General features: G+C 45.6%; 1 protein-coding gene across 8 annotated transcripts in view; it reads right to left on the bottom strand.

Moving 5' to 3' along the window:
- Positions 1-21,971, bottom strand: part of CADPS2 (calcium dependent secretion activator 2) — a 651,719-nt gene that overhangs the window by 349,351 nt on the left and 280,397 nt on the right. For all 8 annotated transcript variants that reach the window (XM_088457657.1, XM_088457656.1, XM_088457658.1 and 5 more), the window contains exon 13: positions 5,264-5,451. In XM_088457657.1, coding sequence (XP_088313783.1) covers positions 5,264-5,451 — 188 coding nt within the window. The remainder of the gene's footprint in view (positions 1-5,263; positions 5,452-21,971) is intronic.

Below are 21,971 nucleotides of genomic sequence, written 5' to 3'. Positions count from 1 at the left end.
CTGCGCACACAATTCACAAACACACAAAAAATATTATTTTTTTGGTTTGAACTGGAGTGTACTTTGGGGGTTACAGCACCCTTTAACGGTCAAGCCAGCCGGCCCTTTACTTATGACACAGGCGCATGCTTGGCACTACTTTGTTGATGCACGTGCGGCTACTGCGCACACAATTCACAAACACAGAAAATAATTTTTTTTTTGGTTTGGACTGGAGTGTACTTTGGGGGTTACAGCACCCTTTAACGGTCAAGCCAGCCGGCCCTTTATTTATGACACAGGCGCACGCTTGGCACTACTTTGTTGATGCACGTGCGGCTACTGCGCACACAATTCACAAACACAGAAAATATATTATTTTTTTTAGCACTTGGGGGGAGCACCCCTGATGGACAGAGCACCCCCTGGACAACACTACAGCACCCCTTTAGGACTGGGACACTGCACAGGACTTTGGAGTGGACACAGCCCCTATGGAGAACTGACTGCACAACACAGTCCAGCCAGCCCCTATGGACTTTGAAGTAGTGGACACAGCCCCTATTAACAACAGCAGCACAGCACAACACAGCCAGCCCCTACGGACTTCGTTTGAAGTAGTGGACAACAGCAGCACTACACTACACTACCCAGCCCAGCCAGCCCTAACTCCCACCCTCCCTCTTCACTGTCCACAGCCGAGTGAGAAAATGGCGCCGACGCGGGTACCTTATATAGGATCCAAAACCCGCGAGACTCGGAAGGCGGGATGATGACGTTTTGCCTCGATTTCAGATCCGAGTCAGGTGGGACAAGTCGAGCCTGACTCGGATCGGACTCGGATCGGGGGGGCTCGGATTTCAGAAATCCGAACCCGCTCACCCCTAATATATATATATATAAAATATATATTGCTACACATTATCCTTTCATTAAAACACTAAAATGAGTAATCAAACTAAACTATAATGCACCCCCCCCCCCATCTCTCTCCTACCTCCCCCAAGGCTGCTCCAGGCTCTAGGCCAGTGACAGGCAGCCTGACAGGTGGTATTCATTGCTCACCATGTGGGCGTCCTACGATGCGGCTGGAGCGTTGGTGTGTAACTCCTCCATCATTTGTGAAGTGCATAATTAAGCAGGCAAGCGAGTGGGTGGGGGTGCTGTGCGGGGCGTGACGTCATCACGCCACGTTGCGCAGCCAGAGGAGATGGTGCTGTAGAGTTACAAGGCAGCCAATGTTCTCCCGGTCAGCATTAGCAACCTATTCCCGACCAGCAGTCAGTATGTGTGGCCGCGCCGGGAACTGAATTGCGGCCGGTGGCTTCACGGCGCCCTCTGCCGGCTAGCGCTCTACGCGCTTGCGTAGTCCGCGTAACGGGCGGGCCGGCCCTGATGCTAGGCATACACTGCCATATAAAATGCCTGTCAGACATTTTATCTGGCAGCCCGTCAGCCTGCAGATATCGCAGGCATACACTGTGAGATAGCTCACAGTGTATTGGCCCCAATATCTGCGCTCTGCCCCTGGGGAAGAGACATTTCCCCATTCCTTCCCTGTGAAGGTACAGGGGAAATGTCTGTTGACAGGCTGGGCATACACTGCCCTATGCAGCTGACACTTGACGTACAAAATATTGCATCGGACGGGCATGCTGGACAAACCGGCATGCCAGACTGATCGATATTTTACCCTCGGTCACCCGCGCACACACAGTGTAATTATCAGGGAGAATCGTCCCGATATTTGTAAAGTGCATGGCCGACATTACAAATATTAAAATTGATCAGTAATAAATAGGTGCTTATATAAAAAATATTATAAATCAGGAATTACAACCTGACTCCTAGGGGTAAATTTACAAAGAATTGAGTTTAGTCGAGTTTTTTTTTTTTTTTTTTTTTTAAAACACTGTTTACTTCGCCGAATCTTGGGTGAGTTTTCCATTTTTCAACTCTCAAATTTACTAAGAAGTGAGTTTAGCTGAAAGTGAGTTTTCCGATGGTGAAGTAGATCGAGATTTCTTCCCCTAGTTGTGAGTTTAGATGAGATTACTCACCCGAGATAGCAATGTTTTCTCTCTGCCAAACTCACCCAAACAAGCAGCATGCACATATAAGTGAGATATGTGAAGGCTGCTTGTGTTGGTATCTGTAAAAAAAACGGGTTAAGACACAAACAAAATGACGTGGGTTCTCCCCCCCCCAAAAAAAAGCATAACCAGCCGCAGACTTGTCAGCCAGTCATGGTTCCTAAAATTACAGGGAACAAAACGAGTAGGGGTCCACCGTAATATAATAACCAGCATCAGGCTGCAGGGCCAGTCCTGGTTTTAAATATAGGGGGGAAAAAATAGTGTAGGGGTTCCCCTATATTTAAAACCAGCACCGGACCCAAACCAACCGGGGTGTAATGCCACAGCAAGGAGACCCTATTACTATGTCTCCAGGGCCAAGCATTCTCACCCCAAGCCGGTCAGGCCAAGCCAGGGTTCTCAGGGGAGGTGGGAACCCCCAAGAAAGGTGTCCCCCTCTCTCGAAACCCCAGGCTTGGTATGAAGCCCAGGGCTCTTCCTCGCACCACTGGGCTGTGGGTACGGGGGTAATAAAGTGTAAAATCAAAGTAAACTATTGAATTTTACAGTGGAAGTACAGGTGCCAGCATGCCTGCCCTATGGCAATTGTGGAACTGCAAGTGCCAGCAGGCAGCCAGCACCCATACCTCCACTGTAAAATAAATAGATAAATAAAGACAACACACATACTGTATAGATTTATTACACACATACATCAATCACACATACTTACCTCTACCAGCCGGTCTGTCCTCTTCTCCAATGCAGAAATCCGTGAGGAATGACCAGCAAAAAAGATACTCACCTCCATCCTGGCGCTGTTCTCTGTAGCATCCAGGGTTTTGTTAAAACAAACAGACTTACCCAAACCAGGCAGAACATGTGTAACTTACATATACTATACCTGATGAGCGAAATCATCTGTTACTTCTCACAGGCCGCTAGCCAATCAGCGGCCGATTTACATGTAGCCAATGAGCGGCAGCTACATGTAAAGCAGCCACCGACTACGGTGGAACCCTACTTGTTTTGTTCCCTGTAATTTTAGGAACCAGGACTGGCTGACAAGTCCGGGGCTGGTTATGGCTTTTTGGGGGGGTACCCTACGTCATTTAAAAAAACAAAAAACAAACCCTTAACATTAGGTATACAGGCAGAAAAATACACAAATCACACTGATCTGTGTGTGTTTCTGGCAAACTCGCAGCTCAGGAGGTAGTCTAGTTGAAACTTAAATTTATCAGTGGGTTTGCTACAATCTCACCTGAGATTGTAAACTCGAATCTTAGTAAATTCCTAAGTTGCATCTTTTTCATGAAAAGTACTTCCTAGGTTGCCGATGGCTAGTTTTTTCGAGTTTGCTATCGCACATGAGTTGACAGAGAAAAACATACCTAAACTCACATGAGATTGCAATCTCACCCAAACTCGATTCTTAGTAAATTTACCCCCTAATGTCATACTGAGAGTTGTTTGCCTGCAAATATTACCCAGCCTTGATACGAAGCACGCAGTACTTGTAGCAATTAGAGATGAGCGGTTCGGTTTTGCCGAAAACCAAACACACCTGAATTTTGAAGTTCCAAGTCGAACAGAGTCCCGGCTCGGACCACTTTGGGGTTTTGAGTAAAACTGGGTTTCCGACTCTGAACTTATCCCCAGTTCAAAACCCAAATCTAAAATTGTAACTTGCGTGTTTTGGATTGTATTTAATTCCATCCCTCGTGATTTCAGGTGCTGTGAGGTGGTGGAAATGACTGGAAACAAATATTATGATGCTAATAATACTAAAGGAACAAAAACAGATCCAAGTTATATGATTTTAGCTGTTTTTATCAATTTTTAAAGAAATCCAAAACAAAAACACTTGAGGGTGGTGTTGCCAAAACACAACAATGATTTAGAACCAAAACATGGGAGTCTGCAAACTATCCTAGTAGCAATATAGATTTGTCATAATTAGGGCCGTAACTAGTGCGGTACGGATGGTGCACCCGCACAGAGCGACATGCCCTGTGGGCAGATCCGGCCCCTCAACCCGCGATCATGGCCACTACCTGTTTTCTACAGCCCGATACAACATATAATAGTAGTGGTGTGCCCAGCTCCTTCTCTGCCGGGCGCACCACTACTTATACACTATAATGCGGGTGGTCTGCCCCCTCCTCCTTCTCCTGTAATCTTCAGGGACTGGGAGAGATGCCATGACATCTCTCCCATCCAGTCCTGCAGTGCCATGAGCTGAGGAGCCATTCCTCTGGCATTGGGCTGCATGCCTGCCCTCAGTGTCCTGCAACTGGGAGGAGACAGACTACGGCACCCACCCCCCGGCTCCCAAAGTGATGTACTGCGGAACCTTGTTATACAGGTAAGTGCTGCATTTAGGAAAGACACCCAGTGAGGGAGGGGTGATTTGTACTGTGTGGCATATTGTGTATGGAACATCACTACTGTGAGCATAATGTGTAAGGGGCACTACTACTGTGTGGTCATAATGTGTAAGGGGCACTACTGCTGTGTAGCATAAAATGTATAAGGGACACTATGTAGTGTAATGTGAATAAGGGGCACTACTGTGTCTAGTAATGTGAATTGGGGGTATTCTAGTGTGGCCACGACCTTTCCCCACAAGCCCACACTCTTTTTGGATGTTACACCTGCAGCGCGCACTGTCCCTGTTTACACTATGGTGGGGAAGGGGAGCGCACCAATGCTGTTACTGGCACAGGACACCTTAAAAAAAAAAGTTAGTTAGCTAGTTATGGCTTTGGTCCTAATGTCTCTCTGTTCACATCCCCTCCTTGGGGCAAAACCCTATGCCCATCCACCTTGCTTACAGCTTGAAAAACAGTCACAGTAGAGGAGGGAACAGGCCTACAAGGACAAACTGTACCTAGAATTTCTGACACACAAGGTTTTTTTTTGTGAAACACATACTTACATGGAAACTTCAACTAAATCATTTTTAAATGATGAGATTATTTAAATAAAAAAAAAACATTTAATATGTAAAACGTTATATCAAAAGTAACCAAATGTAGCTTAGCAAATTTTTATGAATGACATACAAGCATAAAACCTATGGGGGGGAAATGCTTTCAGTACAATAATCTACACCGAATTCACTATAGCTTTTTGTGTGCAGTACAAGTTACACATATACAGTATAAAAATGATTTGTTAGCATGGGGATAATATAGTTACTGTACCTATTTCCATGAACATGAGATGCACAAAAGGCAAAGCTGTAATGAAGCAGTGTTGGGTCAACCACAGACCCTGCCTCAGCATGATCAATCAGTTCTTTCAGGTAGCAGAGGTGTCGATGGCAGCCACGTACTCCGTATCGAGCACAATATTCATCTAGTACAAAAACTTGGCCAGGACTGAACCAACCCTACAAATGGAAGAAAACAAGATTACTGACATCTGTGTATTAGCACATTCAAAGCAAAAATTAAGACTTAAGGACCACTACATCCCTCTACATGTTTCAGATATAACCAAACACATTTTTATGGCGTTAACAGGAAATTTTACTGCAGCTTTTTAAAAAAAGCGAAGCATAATTTTCCCACTCCTTGTTGACCAAAGCTGTTCTCTAATGGGATCTACATGGTTTAAAAAGCAGAGATTACAGTAATTTGAGGTTCTGTCCCATCACAGGCCCTGATCCTGATTATGACTCTAGCCAGGTACAGAAACATCTTCCCCTAATGTGGCAACCTGCAGCAAACTGAGAAATCTAGTACATAAGGCACATGAGGCAAAGTGCAGACATTTGTATCAGGTCCCATGATTTTGTAGAGATCAAAGACTCCATTCCATCTTCCTACAGGCAAGCTGTGTGGTACTCTACTGACCGCTGTCTGTGCCGCTGCACTATTCAGCAGTACTAAAGACATGAAGGGGGAGCACTGTCTCCAAAGCAGATGGCCAGCTCAGTAAAGTTTTTCTTCCAGTGCAGGGTGCTTGATGTCATGACATCACACTGCATTACTGAAGAGAAGAAGAGCCACAAAGAGGAGCACAGGTAGATGACAAGAAAGCCAAGTATAGACATGGGTATAAAGCCAGATTGGCACAGGGAGGATGGCTCTGGGGACACAGGGGTATGGTGCTGGAGACACAGAGATGGTGCTGGGGACAAGGGAGGTTAGTGCTGGAGACAGTGAGATGGTGCTGGGGCAGAGTAATCTTCATTAAGACACCAATTCAAAAGAAACCCTATTACTAATACAAATGGGACCATATGAGCAAATATAGTTTGATATAAAATTGTCTGATCAGGGAAATTCACATTTTGCGCTGCCCCAAACATATGTTACTATATATTGTCTTTGTTCTATGATAGAAAAGGAATAAAACCTGGCACTATAGTGCAAGTGTATTTCATAGAAAAATCACATAAATATAGCCATTTAATCCAGTGGTTCCAAAACTGGGTGCTGCAGCACCCCGGGGAGCCTAAGGGAGCTTGCAGTGGTGCCTCGGGTTGGTGTTCCAACACCGAATAAAATGCTTTTTAGTCAATGTAATAGGCAAAACCAGTGCTAATGACTACCAATCAACATATATGTGGACAAAAAGAAGTGCAGCCCTGTCAGCCACCATATAGCTGAACTTAAGGGTGACATATTTTAATCCTGCGTCAGTCACACCTCTGGGACTCCCAGGTTCAGGCGCAGTGCACCTGACAGGCGCCTGTTATAAAATAGTCATTAGCAACTAATTAACTCAATTCTAACGCTCTTAAAGTGATCAGTGACCTTCATTAGGATGTACAAAGAGAGAATATATAAGAAATCTGATTCACAAGTAAAACAAAAAATACTACATTTTAAGAAGCGCAGTGTGCCTAAGAGGCCACCCTGGACAAATCTACATATTTCCACAAAATACCCACCACCTTTGTAAGTTTCATTCATAAAATGCGCAAAATACACAAAATTGTGAGAAAATAAAAAGAAATACGTACCTTCAAAAGTCGGGACAAGTTCGGGCGCACTGAGCCTGAGAGGCCAGGAAGGTCACTACTACACTCCACGCAGGCGGCGGCAAAACTGACTAGGGGGGCTTCAAACAACACCCTTGAGCAGCGGAGAGATGAGCAAGAACAGCTTTGTGGCGCCTGTCAGGCTAGCTGCGCCTGATGCAGGGTTCATTTCATTGTTGCTGAATTTCTCAATAAGAAACTTTTGGCCCGGGGTGCCGTGGAAAAATGCTGATACTTGTGAAAGATTTTGTGTGGGACATATGCATATAAAGCTGCTAGTTCTAGTGGATTAGTGAAGTCCACATATATCCTCAAAGACACACAAAGAAAGCAACAAATGTAGTACAGCACTAATTAGAAATGTGCATAAACCCCCGTGTTTTGGTTTTGGATCTGGATCTCCCCAGGTTTTGGATCTGGATTGGTTTTGCCAAAACCTCACCTCTGTGTTTTGTTTTTTGGTTTTGGATCTGGATTTTTCTTAAAAAAATCATAAAAACAGCTAAAATTACATAAAATTGGCCTGTTTTTGTTCCTACATTATTATTAACCTCAATAACATTTATTACCACTCATTTCCAGTAAATTTTGACCACCTCACAGCTCACTATATTGTTTTCATCCAGTTTAGGCCCAAAATTTGCACAAAGCTAGCTGGCTGGCTGTCACGGCCAGGGTTTCTCTGCACGGTAGTCACCGGGTATTACCTGTGAGGTCGTTATGGCGGGGGGTCTCTGGCAGCGGTGCTGGTTTGGCGAGGGGCATTGGCTGCGCGTGATACTGTGCGGGCACATTGTCACTAGGCCTGGTGAGGTCTGGCGGTGGTTACGTTCCGTTGGTATGGGCGCCGCCATCTTGCCAATGGCCATGTGATTCCGGCTATCCAATCCTGGTAGGTCATGTGGTCATTCCAGCCAGTCACAGCGCGGCACTGAAAATTTAGGAAGGTCCAGAGCCTTCCTTCCTTTGCCAGTTCAACGTGTTTCTCAGCTGCGGCTGAGAGTACCTGTGCCTTACCGGCCTACCTGTCTGTTACGCTACTAGCTTGAACCTTGCCTGCTCCAACCTCCTGGATTTACCCTGCATCCTCCACATACCTTTCACCTGCCTGAGTACCTGAACCTGCTGTTCCCTGCACCTTGCCTCCCTTCACTCCCAGCTGGACTTCATTACCACAGCCTGCATTTGTTACAGCTCATCATTCCTGCATTTGTTACAGCTCATCATTTCTGCATTCTGTTACAGCTCACCATATTTGTTTACTGGATTGTTCCTACCTGTCACTATCTGGACATTTCCCATTAACCCCCACTACCGTTATCAAGTGCACTTTAGTGCTATACCTGGACTTTTTATTTGCCATTCCCATGTCTTCTAAGTCACTTATTAAAAACTCCACTTTTTCATTTAGGTCTGCTTCTGTATCTGCTCCTATCACCACCCCAGGTCCACAACAAATTCAGAACCTCACACTGACTAAGCTATACGGCTGCAGTGGGTGGCACAAAAACGTGGCAGTTCAATTGCCAACATGGTGCATCAGGAAACAAATATTATTCAAGGGAGGCTTGAGGGAGTTGAAGTATGTGTGTAGTTGAAGGCAGGGACAGGAAGCATTTGGTAGTAAATTTAATTTATTTTTTTCATTCTAAAGTCAATTTATGAGGGAAAAGGGGAGGGGAGGAGGCATTTCCCCAAAAAATATTTTGCTCATTCACATCAGTCTTTGCCTCAGAAGAGCCCTTGAGCGCCATGCCTGCTGTTGGGAGTGGATATTCTTATCCCAGAAGGGGAGCAGGAAAACTTCTAGTAGTGCTTTCCACATGAAAAAGCATTCCCAAATCTGTGCAGGGATATTACAAACAGTTAGTTAGTGGCATCCAAAGTGCCACTTAACCAGCACAAAGATATTAAGGGGTAAATTTAATTTACTAAAGTGAGAGGTTTTAGAAGTGTGTTTTAGAAGTGATGTTGCCCATAACAACCAGATTCTACTTAGCATCACTTTCTAGAAGATAATAGCTAGAATCTGATTATTTTCTATGGGCAAGCAACATTACTTCTAAAACTCACTTCTAAAAACTCACTTTAGTAAATTAAATTTACCCCTTAAGGTCTTAAGTTGTGTCTTTCTTGAGAATCCTGTGCCAACTTCTGCTGCTAGGATTGGTTTTTCATCCCAGAAGGGGACCAGGAGGACTGCTTCCAAAATAATTGACTCTAAAATAATCCTCTGCAAAGCGTCCACATTGAACATTTCCCAACCTGTACAGGGACATTAAAAAAAAAAAAAAGTTAGTTAGTGGCCTCAAAGTGCCACTTAACCAGCAAAGATATGTGGATAAGTGCAAGATCTATAATTTAAGACAGGGGTAGCCAACCCTGGTCGTTGAGATCTTCCAACAGTGCATGTTTTCCAGGTCTCCTCACAGAATCACAACTAATAATTAACTCCACCTGTGGATCTTTTCAAATGTGGTGCTAAGTAATGAATACACCTGTGCACCTGCTAGGTGGTGTGGAAAACGTGAACTTTTAGTAGCTCTTGAGGACCGAGATTGGCGACCCCTGATTTAAGGCCTTACGTTGTGTCTTTCTTGAGAATCCTGCACCTGCTTCTGTGGTTAGGAGTGGATTTTCATCCCAGAAGGGGACCAGGAAGAGTGCTTTCCAAAAACAATTGACTGTTAAATAATCCTTTGCAAACCTTCTGAAAAAGCATTTCCCAACCTGTACAGGGACATTAAAAAAAAACACAGTTAGTGGCCTTCAGTTCAACTGCTGTTGTACTCACTGTCCACTTGTCTTGAGCTCCATGCCTGCTGCTGAGAGTGGATTTTCATCCCAGAAGGGATGAAGAAATTTTTTCTGCCCAACGGACACAGATCTGAAGAGATGTAAATAATTACTGACAGGAAAAAGAGGCAATTTGGAGGCCCTTACACAAAACTGCCTTTGCTTTACTTGAGCTGCCCAACTTCCAGTGTGTACTCAAACAGTTTTCAGCACAGCAGTGATCGGCCTGAGACTACTTCCCCAAATTGTGGAAAAGATGATGCCCATCAAAGTGAACTACAAATTGTACGATAGAGACCTTTACCGTCAATTATGTGCAAAAATTACAGAGGCACCTGTAATGGTGGATTCCAGCGGGGACAAATATTGTGTGAAGAAGATGATGTATACATCACCCAAGCCTATATAGTCATCCCATTGTGTATAAATTACAGCTGTGCTCCCTATTAGATAGGGGATTCATTGTCCACTTTAGTGGATGTGAGCTCCATTTAGTCCATATCATCACCACACCCCCTACACATCTTCTGACCTGGGCTACAGGAGGAGCAGCTGCACTCTGGAATACGGTTGCATGGAGTTGCCCCTCTGCCTTGCTGAAATTCAGGTAGAGGGGCCATGGGTAGGGACTGGGAGTAGAGAAACTATAATCAGAGTACACAGTTTTAGCTGCTTTATTACATTTTTTAAACTATATCCTCTAATTTCACCTTTGAAAATGTTTATGCAAATCTCAGCAGAAACGTTTTGTGATGCCATGGCTAACGCGTACACACAAAAGACAGATTGATTGAATTCATTTTTGGGGGGCACTTGGGAGGGAGAGCACCCGAACGAGGCAGCAGCCTCTTGATAAATGACACAGGCAGCACAGCACCCCTGCGCACCAACGTTGCTGATAAATGTGGCTAACACCCACACACAAAAAATTGTTTTTATTTTCACACTGGTGGTGTGGCAGGCTAACACGCACACACCAAAAAAGAGTTTTTATTTTCACACTGGTGGTGTAACACAATTCTTTTATTTTAATACTGGTGGTGTGGCAAACTAACATGCACACAGTTTATTTTTTTCAGGGCAGCAGCCCCTTGATAAATGAGACACAGGTAGCACAGCACCCCTGCGCACCTACGTTGCTGATATGTGTGGCTAACAGGCGTGCACACACACAGAAATAAAAAAATACTTTGTTTATTTCACACAGGGGGTTAATAGCACTCCTGATGGAGAGAGCATCCCCTGGACAACACAGCAGCACAGCCAGCCCCTATGGAGTGGACAGGACAAACAGCCAGCCCCAGTATATATGGATATTATGGACAACAGCCAGCCCCTATGGAGTGGAAATGACAACAGCAAGCAAGACCCAGTATATAGACAACAGTCAGAACCTTCCCCACCCTTATGGACATAAGCAGCCAGCCCCTGACATACTGTAACAATAGCCTAGCCAGCTCCTATGGACATAATAAGTAGCCAGCCAGTATACACAGCTGAACACAGCACAGAACAGCTCCCTCAACACAGTTCCCAGCTCCCTCCCTCTTCAATCTCCACAGCCGGAATGAAAAATTACGGCGATCGCAGGACCTTTATACAATCCAAAACCCGCGAGAATCCAATAGTGGGATGATGACGCTTTGCCTCGTTTTCAGATCCGAGTCAGGTGGGAAAACCCGAGCCGACTATGATCCCCTAAGTTTGGATCTCTGAGATATGAACCCGCTCATCTCTAGCGCCAATATATAAATAATATTTACTGAAAAAAATTGCTTGCCCCTTGTAGGGCAGAGATTGTGATTAGGATGCAGTAAACAATGAATTACATTTTCCAAATATTTACTAATGTATTAGAACAATATCTAAATAGGATAATATGTGTACAGATAACAATATAAAAGATCCAGATTCAAAGTATTCAGCTTTCATATGAACAATATTGTAATGAATCAATATTAAACGGAGAATCCTATGCAATCTGTATCTCCATTGTATATCACAGAACAACTGAAAAATTCCTCTTAGGTAAGTACTTAAATGAAATGTCCACATTTCAGGAACAGAATGCCCCAAAAGTTAGATAACTGGCAGATAGGCTGGGTATAATCACCAGAATGTGACAGTACAATGGGGTGGCCACCCAGATATGGAGAGACTCAGCCGCCTGCTGCAGCCGCTCTGCTTCCTCTGACTGACATCGGATGGAAGCACAGCCACTTCTGCATGATGCTCCCCATAAATGGTAATCCAGGTATGTGTTTGTCTTGAGGATTTTACAGCAGTCCAGGTAAGTTGTTAGAGGCGGTCACAAGTGACCAATGTAGTTGGGGATCCAGGAAAGCTGTCGGCTCTGACACGTTTCGTCCCCAACAACGGAGGCGAAACCTGCCTGTGTGTCAGCTACCTGACTTTTGGGACATTCTGTTCGTCAAGTGTGGACTTTTCATTTAAATATTTACCCAATAGGAATGTTTCACTTGTCTTGTGGTGTACATTGGAGATACAGACTGCATAAGGATATCAATTTAAAATTGATTCATTACAATATTGTTCACTAGCTGGGATACCCGGCGTAGCCCGGGTTGAATACTGGACCCTGAAGTACACCTGCAGCCTTTATTTGTTTACATGTCCCCATTCCATTAATCCTGAAAAGGACCCCACTGTTTGCTAATATGCATGCAGTGACGTAACTAACATGGGTGCAAGGGGTACAGCTGCTATGGTGCCCAATCTGCCTCTGTGGCCTGCCGCTCCCACTGCACCCAGTCATGCACACAAGGTGGGCCCCGTCCAGTCAGGGCCATCAAGGGAGGCCCGGGTGGCAGTGGTATTAATTTAAGGGACGGCCCATTTGATTACACCTGACTCACTGGCAGGCAGACATGGAGAGACAGCACCGCCGGTCATGAGGCAATCAGAGCTCGCGGAACAGCAGCCAATCAGCAGTGGCCGCTCCGATTGGCAGCTGGCCCGCGAACTCAGCATGGCTCGCAACTGGCACCAGATTCAAATTGTGCCGGCGCTGTCTGTGTCTGCAGATGTTTGCTGGAGCACCAGCTGTAATTAGCTGGTGGCCTGTCCCCAAATTCACACCTGCTGGTTGCTGATGGCACACAGGGGGAGGGGAGTTGCTGGGGGGGCATAATGTGTAAGGGGCATTACTGTGAGGCATACTGTGTGGCATAATTTGTAAGGGGCACTACTATTGTGTGGAATATTGTGTTATATGGGGCACTAGTACTATCTGGCATGATGTGTAAAAGGAATGGGTATGAAGTCCCGGCGGCAGAATAGCTGCTGGTTCATATCTCGATGTCGAAAGGTGTGGTAAGTATGCTAACCCTAACCCTCCCTTAGAGGTGCCTAACCCTAACCTCCCCCTGGTGGTGCCTAACCCTAACCTCCCCCTGGTGGTGCCTAACACTAACCCCCCTCTTCCCATATTTTAATTCTACCCCTCCTGAGGGGGGCTGCCTAACCCTTCACTAAATTTCCCCCAAAGGCTCCTAAAACTAACCCTTCCCCCATGGCTAACAGCTTACAGTGCCCGTCTGGATAAAGATAGGCATCAGGATTTCGACACATCTTTAGTCCCATGTTAATATTCCGATAGCTGGCATCACGGGCACAGGTAAATGAATAACATCCCCTGTAAAAGGCTACTGTGTGGTATAATGTGTAAGGGGGGGGATTACTGTGTAGTGCAAGGGGCATTTCTGTGCGGCATAATGCATAAGGGGCACTCAGTGGCGTAACTAGGGTATTTGGAGCCCAGGGCAAATTTGAAAAGGGAGCCCCCCCTCCCCCCAAAACCCCGATATGTGCGCGCGGGGAAAAAAATGGGCGTGGTCGTTTAAAAATGGGGCGTGTCAACATGACACATTCCTTTATTTTCACGCTGAACATTCCTATCCATATGCACCTTAACCCCAGTAGTACCCCTTATACAGTACCCCCAGTATGCAGTTGTGGTCCCTTATGCAGGCCCATAGTAGTGCCCCTTATACAGTATCCCCAGTAGTGGTCCCCCTTATACAGCCCCCAATTAGTTCCCCTTACTCAGTGCCCCCAGTAGTGGTCCCCCAAATGCAGTGCCCTATGTAGTGTTCCCCCTTATGCAGTGCCCCCAGTAGCAGTCCCCACAATGCAGTGCACCCAGTAGTGGTATCCCCTTATGCAGTGCCCTTTATATAGTGCCCCCAGTAGTAGTCCCCCCCCTATGCAGTGCCCTTTATATAGTGCCCCCAGCAGTAGTCCCCCACATGCAGGCACCCAGTAGTGATCCCTCCTATCTAGTGCCCCCTGTAGTGGTCCCCGTAGTGCCCCCCAGCAGTAGCCCCCCCCCCCTCCCATGCAGTGCCCCCAGTAGTGGTCCCCCTGATGTAGGCTCCCAGTAGTGACCCCCCCCTATACAGTGGTCCCTGTAGTGGTCCTTCCTGTTATTGCCCCCAGTTGTGGTCCCCCCAGTGCAGTGCCCCAGTAGTAGGCCCCTTTTATAATGCCCCCAGTAGTAGTTCCCCCCCAAGTAGTGGTCCCCAGTTGAGGTTCCCCTCCCGATTAAGTGCCCCCTGTAATAGCCCCCCCCCAGTAGAGGTCCTCCCAATAATGGTGCCCCCAGTAATAGCCCCCCCAGTAGAGGTCCTCCTAATAATGGTGCCCCCAGTAATAGCCCCCCCCAGTAGAGGTCCTCCTAATAATGGTGCCCCCAGTAATAGCCCCCCCCAGTAGAGGTCCTCCTAATAATGGTGCCCCCAGTAATAGCCTCCCCAGTAGAGGTCCTCCCAATAATGGTGCCCCCAGTAATAGCCCCCCCCAGTAGAGGTCCTCCGAATAATGGTGCCCCCAGTAGTAGCCACCCCCCCGTTGTGCCCCCACCCCAGTAGAGGTCCCCCAGTGGTAGCCACCCCTGTTGTGCCCCCAGTAGTGCTGACAGGTTTTTAAAAAAATATATATTAAAAACATACTTACCTGAATCCACGCTGCTGCTCCTCCAGTCCGCGACGCCGCTCCCGCCACCCCTCCCTCCATCATGACGTCTGTCCCATTACCCACTGCAGGAGCTGGACGGAAGTCCGGCTCTTGCAGTGGGTGCTGCAGCAGTCAATGAGAGTCTATCTGACTCTCATTGGCTGCTGTTTAACACGCATCGCCGCCAGCGCTGGCGGCGATGCGTGTGTTATGCACAGCCTGAGCCCACCTCCTGGTGCTATTGGGCAAGCGCTCAGGGGGAGGGAACGGGCTCAGGTGTGCAGCACAGGATCGGCGCTGGAAGCATAGCGCCGGTCCTGTGTAAATGTGTAGCGCTGACCGCACTCATTTCGGTTGGCACTACACTGGTGGCTAACTAGGCGGGCCGGACCGTGGCCAGCGACGCCCCCCCGTGCCGCCAGTCCCACGGCGCCCAGGGCATGCACCCTGCCCGACCCCCCCTATTTACGCCACTGGGGGCACTACTACTGCGTGGTATAAGGTGTATAAGAGGTACTGTGTAGCATAACCTGAATGGGTTGTGTGTGGCATAACATGAACGGGCTCTGTGTAGAGGCAAATATGTGGGGGGTGTTTTTTACTTCTGAGTGGGCCCTATTAAGATCTGCCTTTGGTCGCCCCAAAGTTCTAGTTACGCCCTTGCACACAAACACAGAGGGCTGACTAATATATATGGTCACTTTAAAAAGGATTAACTCTGGATTTAATATGAACTGGCATGAGTCCAAGTTTGCTCAGACTGAGGTTAAAAGGATACTTTTGTAGCTTTCACACAAGTTGTTGGCAGACTTGAGCAAGCCCAGAGCCTGTGTAATTTAGGAGTGTACCCATTTTTAAGGATTGTATGATAGTGTGTGGTCCTAATGAAGTTCAAACCTAGGCAAAAACCTAATCCTGGTCAAACTACACCACCCTGCCAAATTTGATGGTGCCAAGTCCAAAACTCTGGTCGTGCATAAAGGACAAACAGACAACACACACGCTCTTTCTCTTATTATATAGATATGAAAGCTGAATGCTGGATATTTTATATGGTCATCTGTATACAGATTATCCTTTTAAGATATTGATCTTATATATTAATAAATATTTGGAAAATATAATTCATTATTTACATTGTGCATGTGTGTGTGTGTATATATATATGTGTATATATATATATATATATATATATATAAAATCCAATATGGTCCGGCACTCATGTATGATAAACTTAGCCCGGTGCCATCACATATAACAATAAATAGGCATACCACAAAGAGAGGCACTCTTTGTGGTATGCCTATATATATATATATATATATATATATATTTTTTTTTTTTTTAATATATACATATTTAATATATATACTCTTTTTTACAATATTTATTGAATTTTGGAAAGAAGGGGGTGCAGAAAAGAAAAAAAAGGGGGGAACAAAATAAGGGTATTCACAAATTGGAATACATACTGAAAACATAGTGAACATTTAAAAACACAACGCAGTTACAATATGATTGATTAAAATATTGGCAAACCTCAAGGGCTAGTAGACAGTAAGGTAGTCAAGTCTATAGCTTTACTTAAATATATGAATACACCTTCCCAGTCTTCATCCGTCAGGATCATAGATAAATCCATATCCCATTTAGTTTGACATGCTAGCTTCCCCTTCTTATATTTTCAATAGTAGTCAACGATACCACCAGGAGATGCCACCTTTATGATTAGAGGACTGAAGTTGAGACAAAATATATGTTGGAAAAGGTGCTTTTTTCAAAGCTATTTTAAAGCCAATATCTCAAGTGCAGGTACTTCTAAAAGTCCTTTTTGGGGATATTATGGTGTTGTTGTAGGAAAGGAAAAGGAGGCTAACCCATTTTCAAATAGAATATCGCCCACTACAAGAAGACTGTGTTAAAGTCAAACAATTGGATGAAGTTGCTTGCAATTATCATCTTTCGATACCATCATCTTTGTGTGAAAATATGCGACTAGCACGCCATGGCGTGCTAGCATGTATTTTAATATCACATGTGAACGCATTTTTATACATATGCATATTTATATATATTTGCACACATACACATTCACTTATAAAATGGTTCCTACACACTGTCTTTCATAACCAGTGTTATTTATAGTTAATAATAATGTAAGATATGCCTTTTAGAGATCTAAGGTTCAGGATACAGAGGAACATGTCATATTTGGTATCATACTAAATCCCTGTTTAGTTGCAGACATCCGTTTCTATCGGCAAAGAGATCGCATCATGTGTACGCTAGTTATGGATGATAGGGAGTTATTGATTAGAATGCTATTTTCTGTATGTAGTGTTGTAGCCAGTTTAAACTCATTCTATGGCGGGAAAACGCACAATAGAGACTGTTGGAGAACTGACCCATACCCCTGATGACACCGTATGAACTGACCAATGACCAGACTCGCTTGAAGCCGTGACCATTGAAAACCTACCAAATGTGTCCTTTGTTTCCAATGTAAACCGAATTTTATATATACCTGTGTCCTTAGTCCAGTACTCAGTCATCTTCTTTGCGACCGCAGACTTCAGGTCTGAATGACTGTAGAACTGGATCCAGTGCGCTTGCGTATGTATCGGCTGTACTTATTGTATTTTTTATGCTTTTTACTCTAAATTGTTAAACTTCTATCGTGTTACTTTTTTACATAAAATCACTTTTTATGCTTTGGAACCACACGATTAGATTGGGAAGCAATTTATTTTTCATAGCGACTAAATGGCATCCGTAACTGCTTCCAACCCATGTATCAAGGTGCAAATCTGGGATCAGGTGAGCAATCCCTGCCAGTGATAAAACATGGTGCAGAAAGTGACAACAATCCATCAGGGTGACCATTTTATGCCAGGCCACAACCATTGTATGAATAGCCTTGGAGGCGCCAGACAACAAAGGCTTCAATTTGCCAGGGAACCACAGCAAGTCAAGAAAAGAAAATGGGTTTGTGACTGATCTCTGTAACTACTGCCACACATTTATAATTCATTCACAGTCTACTCAGGACATCTGAAGGAACATGAAATGGAAGGGCCCCGGTCTTTGTTGTATTCAATTTGTAGTAGGACACCTCTGAATATAAGGTTAGAATGGAGTGTAAGGCTGGTAAGGACTCCTCTTTGTTTAATAAACACAATAATATATTGTCAGCAAATAAACTGATTTTATGTGAAATCCCCCCTAATTTAGGGCCTTGAATAGTGTCCAAACTCCAAATTTTTGTGGCTAGTGGTTCGATGGCCAACGCAAAAAAGAGAGGAGAGGGGCAACCCTGGAACATGCCATTATTGGTATTAAATCTAGATGATAAACATCCAGTAACGAAGATCCTTGCTAAAAGTGAGGAATATACGGCCAAAATAGAGTCACAAATTCTTCCCCCAAACAACTGAGAACTGCCTGAAGGTAATCCCAATTGAGTCTATCATATGCCTTCTCAGCATAAAGGAACAAGAATAAAAATGGTGTGTTGCCCAACGTATAATGTTCTATAATGTTGAAGACCCTATGTGTATTGTCGGGTGCCTGTCTACCCATGACAAATCCCACCTGGCCTGGGGTAACTAGAGAAGGGAGCAAAGGGGCTAATCTATTAGCAACCAACTTGGCATACAACAATATCAGAATTCAATACTTCTATAGGGCAATAATTTTGTACCACTGTGGGAGACTTACCAGGCTTAAGGAGAGCAATAATCTGTGCTTTGAACATTTCATTCAGGAAGCAACCTTTCTCTGAAGCTTCATTGAATATGGAAACCAGAACTGGCACTAAAACGTCTCTAAAACATTTACAAAAATGTCATGGTTATACATTGGGGCCAGTTGCCTTGTCTGAGGGAAGGGAATCAATGGCCTTCCAAACTTTATCTAAGGACCAGGGAGAATCGAGAGCAAGATAGGTCTCAGTCAAGAGAAGGCAATTTTAGTATTTTCGCTATCTCATAGGGATCAGATACTGTAGCTCTTTTAGAGTTATAAATATTGCGTATTCTCTCTCTTGCCCACCATCCCCTCAACTTGCGCGCCAGCAACCGACCGGAGCAATTCCCAAAACATACATTTTTTGGTTAAGGCAAGCCAGATTATGCTGAACCTCCTAAAGGGAGAAAGCTCTAAGATATCTTGAAAGAGCCTTTTATTGTGTGGATTTGCTTAATAAGCTTCTTCTAATCTCACCACCTCAGTCTCAGACTCCTCTATACTTTACCTATTAGCTCACTTAAGCCAAGCCGCAACCAGTATAGCAGAATCCCGTACTACTGCTTTAAGGGTGCACCAGAAATTAAATATGGAGGTGTCCTTATGCTTGTTAGTATTTGTAAATAAAGACAGACTGTTAAATGGCCTGATGTGCCTCAGGTTGGGTCAATATGTAATTCCCTAATTCCAGGGGCTCGAAGTAGCATGCCTAGATCCAATATCCCAAATTAGAAAAAGGGGAGAGTGGTTTGACCACAATATCGGTAAAATATCAACAGTTTTGATCTACAATATTCTAGAATAAGAGTTGTGTGCTTGGGAACAAAAGGAATAGTCTATCTGTAGGATGCTCCATACATCGAACAATTCCTATTCAGGAAGTAATGGACAAAAGCCCTAGGTATATTCATGGGGCATATGTGATTGGGGAGGAGGCAACCTAGGCCAGTCAAGGACTATGTTAAAGTCTCCCATCACTAACACAGCCCCCATGGTGTGTTTCTGGACTTTTGAACAGAGGGCCTGATTCAGAGCCGGACGCTCTGACAGAGCGCTTGCTCTGAATCAGGGCCGGCCCTCTGGTTTTTTTGAGCGGCCTCCTGGCCGCACGCATAGCTGTGGGTGACCACCCACAGCTATAGCGAGCGACCAGGAAGATGGTCGCGATGAACCCTCCCGGGGGGGTGCCTAACCCTAAGTCTCCCCCGGGAGCCCTAAACCTAACCCTCCCCCCCGCGGTCTCCCGGCGACGGAAAAATTACAGGCGTCTAGATTTAGACGCCTGTCATTTAACCCTCGCCGGGGATAATGCAGTCGGGAAGCCGGCTATCGGGCTAACAGCAGCCGGCTTCCCGACTGCATCCCGTATAGAAACCAAACATATAATAATTATGGACAAGTTCTTCAGAACAAATAGCCTAATGTCCCTAAATGAATTTTTTATGCGTTCATTTACCTAACAGAAAAAAAAAAACTTGTATGGTACTTATTGGATAATACTAATTGTTTTAGTATTAAACGATTCACAGAGATTGTTAAGGTCTTTATAAAGATGTTTTGGATTGAGGTAAAAACACTTTGTAGACAATGTGCCAAAGAGATTACTGCACCATACTGTCAGCCATAATAACACTGTACGACAAATTAATACTTTTAATTTGTTTCCTTTCTAAAAAATATGAGATATGGTAAGAACTTACCCTTGTTATCTCTATTTCTACGAAGTCCATAGGGTTCCACAGGATACCTTGGGGTATAGGTGTGACGTCAGTCGCAGGGCACCAAAGAGTTAAGCTTTCAGCCTCCCAGGATGCACTAGGTCCCCCTCCTATACCCCGCCCCCGGGCCAAGGCACCTCAGTTAGTTACCAAGCCATAGGCCGGAGGAGGAGAAGGAAGAGAGAGAACAAAGATCTGGACACATACAAGAATCACATTCTCACCAGAGGGAGACGGAAAACCGGTGACCAGAGCAAAGCCCATCTGCAGCACAGGTGCGACAGGGCGGGAGTCCTGTGGAACCCTATGGACTTCGTAGAAATAGAGATAACAAGGGTAAGTTCTTACCATATCTCATATTTTCTACTTCAGGGTCCATAGGGTATCCACAGGATACCTTGGGGATGTCCCAAAGCAGTATCCTTTAAGGGTGGGGACGCTCCTGTGCAGAAAGGAGAATCCGCCGCCCGAAGGAAGCATCCTGAGAGGCGAAGGTGTCAAACCTGTAATACCTCACGAAGGTATGGACAGAAGACCACGTAGCAGCCTTGCAGATCTGAACTGCCGAGGCACCACGTCGAGCTGCCCACGAAGGACCCACAGACCTAGTGGAATGAGCCTTCAGAGAAGGAGGGACCGGTAGGCCTTCATGAAGATAAGCTTCAGAAATAGCCATACGGATCCAGGCTGCCAAAGTTTGCTTTGAAGCAGGCCAACCCTTTTTACGGAAGCCAAAGAGGACAAACAAAGCGTCCGACTTCCTAAACGAAGAAGTGCGGTCAACATAAGTCCTTAAGGCCCGCACAACATCCAAAGAGGCCTCACCCACGGAAAGACCCGGTGAGTTAAAGGCCGGAACAACTATTTCCTCGTTAATATGAAACTGGGAAACAACTTTGGGAAGAAACTCGGGCCGAGTGCGGAGCACTGCCCTGTTCCCATAAAAAACCAAGAAAGGGGGTCTACAAGAAAGAGCCCCTAACTCAGAAACACGTCTGGCCGAAGCAATGGCCAGAAGGAAAACAGTCTTAGCTGTTAGCCATTTAAGATCCACTGAGCCCAGTGGTTCAAACGGCGGTCCTTGGAGAGCCCTCAGGACCACAGCCAAATCCCAAGGCGCCACATGTGGAACAAAGGGCGGCTGAATGCGGAGAACACCCTGCATAAAGGTGCGCACATCCGGGATTGTAGCAATCCTACGGTGAAACCAGACAGATAGGGCCGAAACCTGTACCTTCAAAGAAGCAAGGCGAAGCCCATGATCTAGTCCCGCTTGCAGGAAGGCGAGAATCCGAGACAGACGAAACTCCCGCGGTGCATAACCTCTCGGTCGACACCACTGGAAGAACGTATACCACACGCGATGGTATATCCTCGCGGAAGACGGTTTCCGAGCTCGTAACATGGTACGCACCACAGAGCTGGAAAACCCCCGGGACCTCAGCATGGCCGTCTCAACAGCCACGCCGTCAAAGACAGCCGAGTCAGGTCCGGGTGAAGGCAAGGACCCTGAGACAGAAGGTCCGGTCGTAGCGGCAACCGCAGAGGAATGTCCACGGACAGACCCTGAAGGTCTGAGAACCAGTGCCGTCTGGGCCACGCGGGAGCTATCAACAGGAGCGTCCCTCCTTCCTGTTTGAATTTCCGGATTACCCGTGGAAGAAGGGAGACCGGAGGGAACAGGTATGC

Source organism: Taudactylus pleione, unplaced genomic scaffold, assembly GCF_031769625.1.
Source record: "Taudactylus pleione unplaced genomic scaffold, aTauple2 ptg000041l, whole genome shotgun sequence".
Lineage (NCBI taxonomy): Eukaryota > Metazoa > Chordata > Amphibia > Anura > Myobatrachidae > Taudactylus > Taudactylus pleione.
This window is presented reverse-complemented; position numbering and strand designations above follow the sequence as displayed.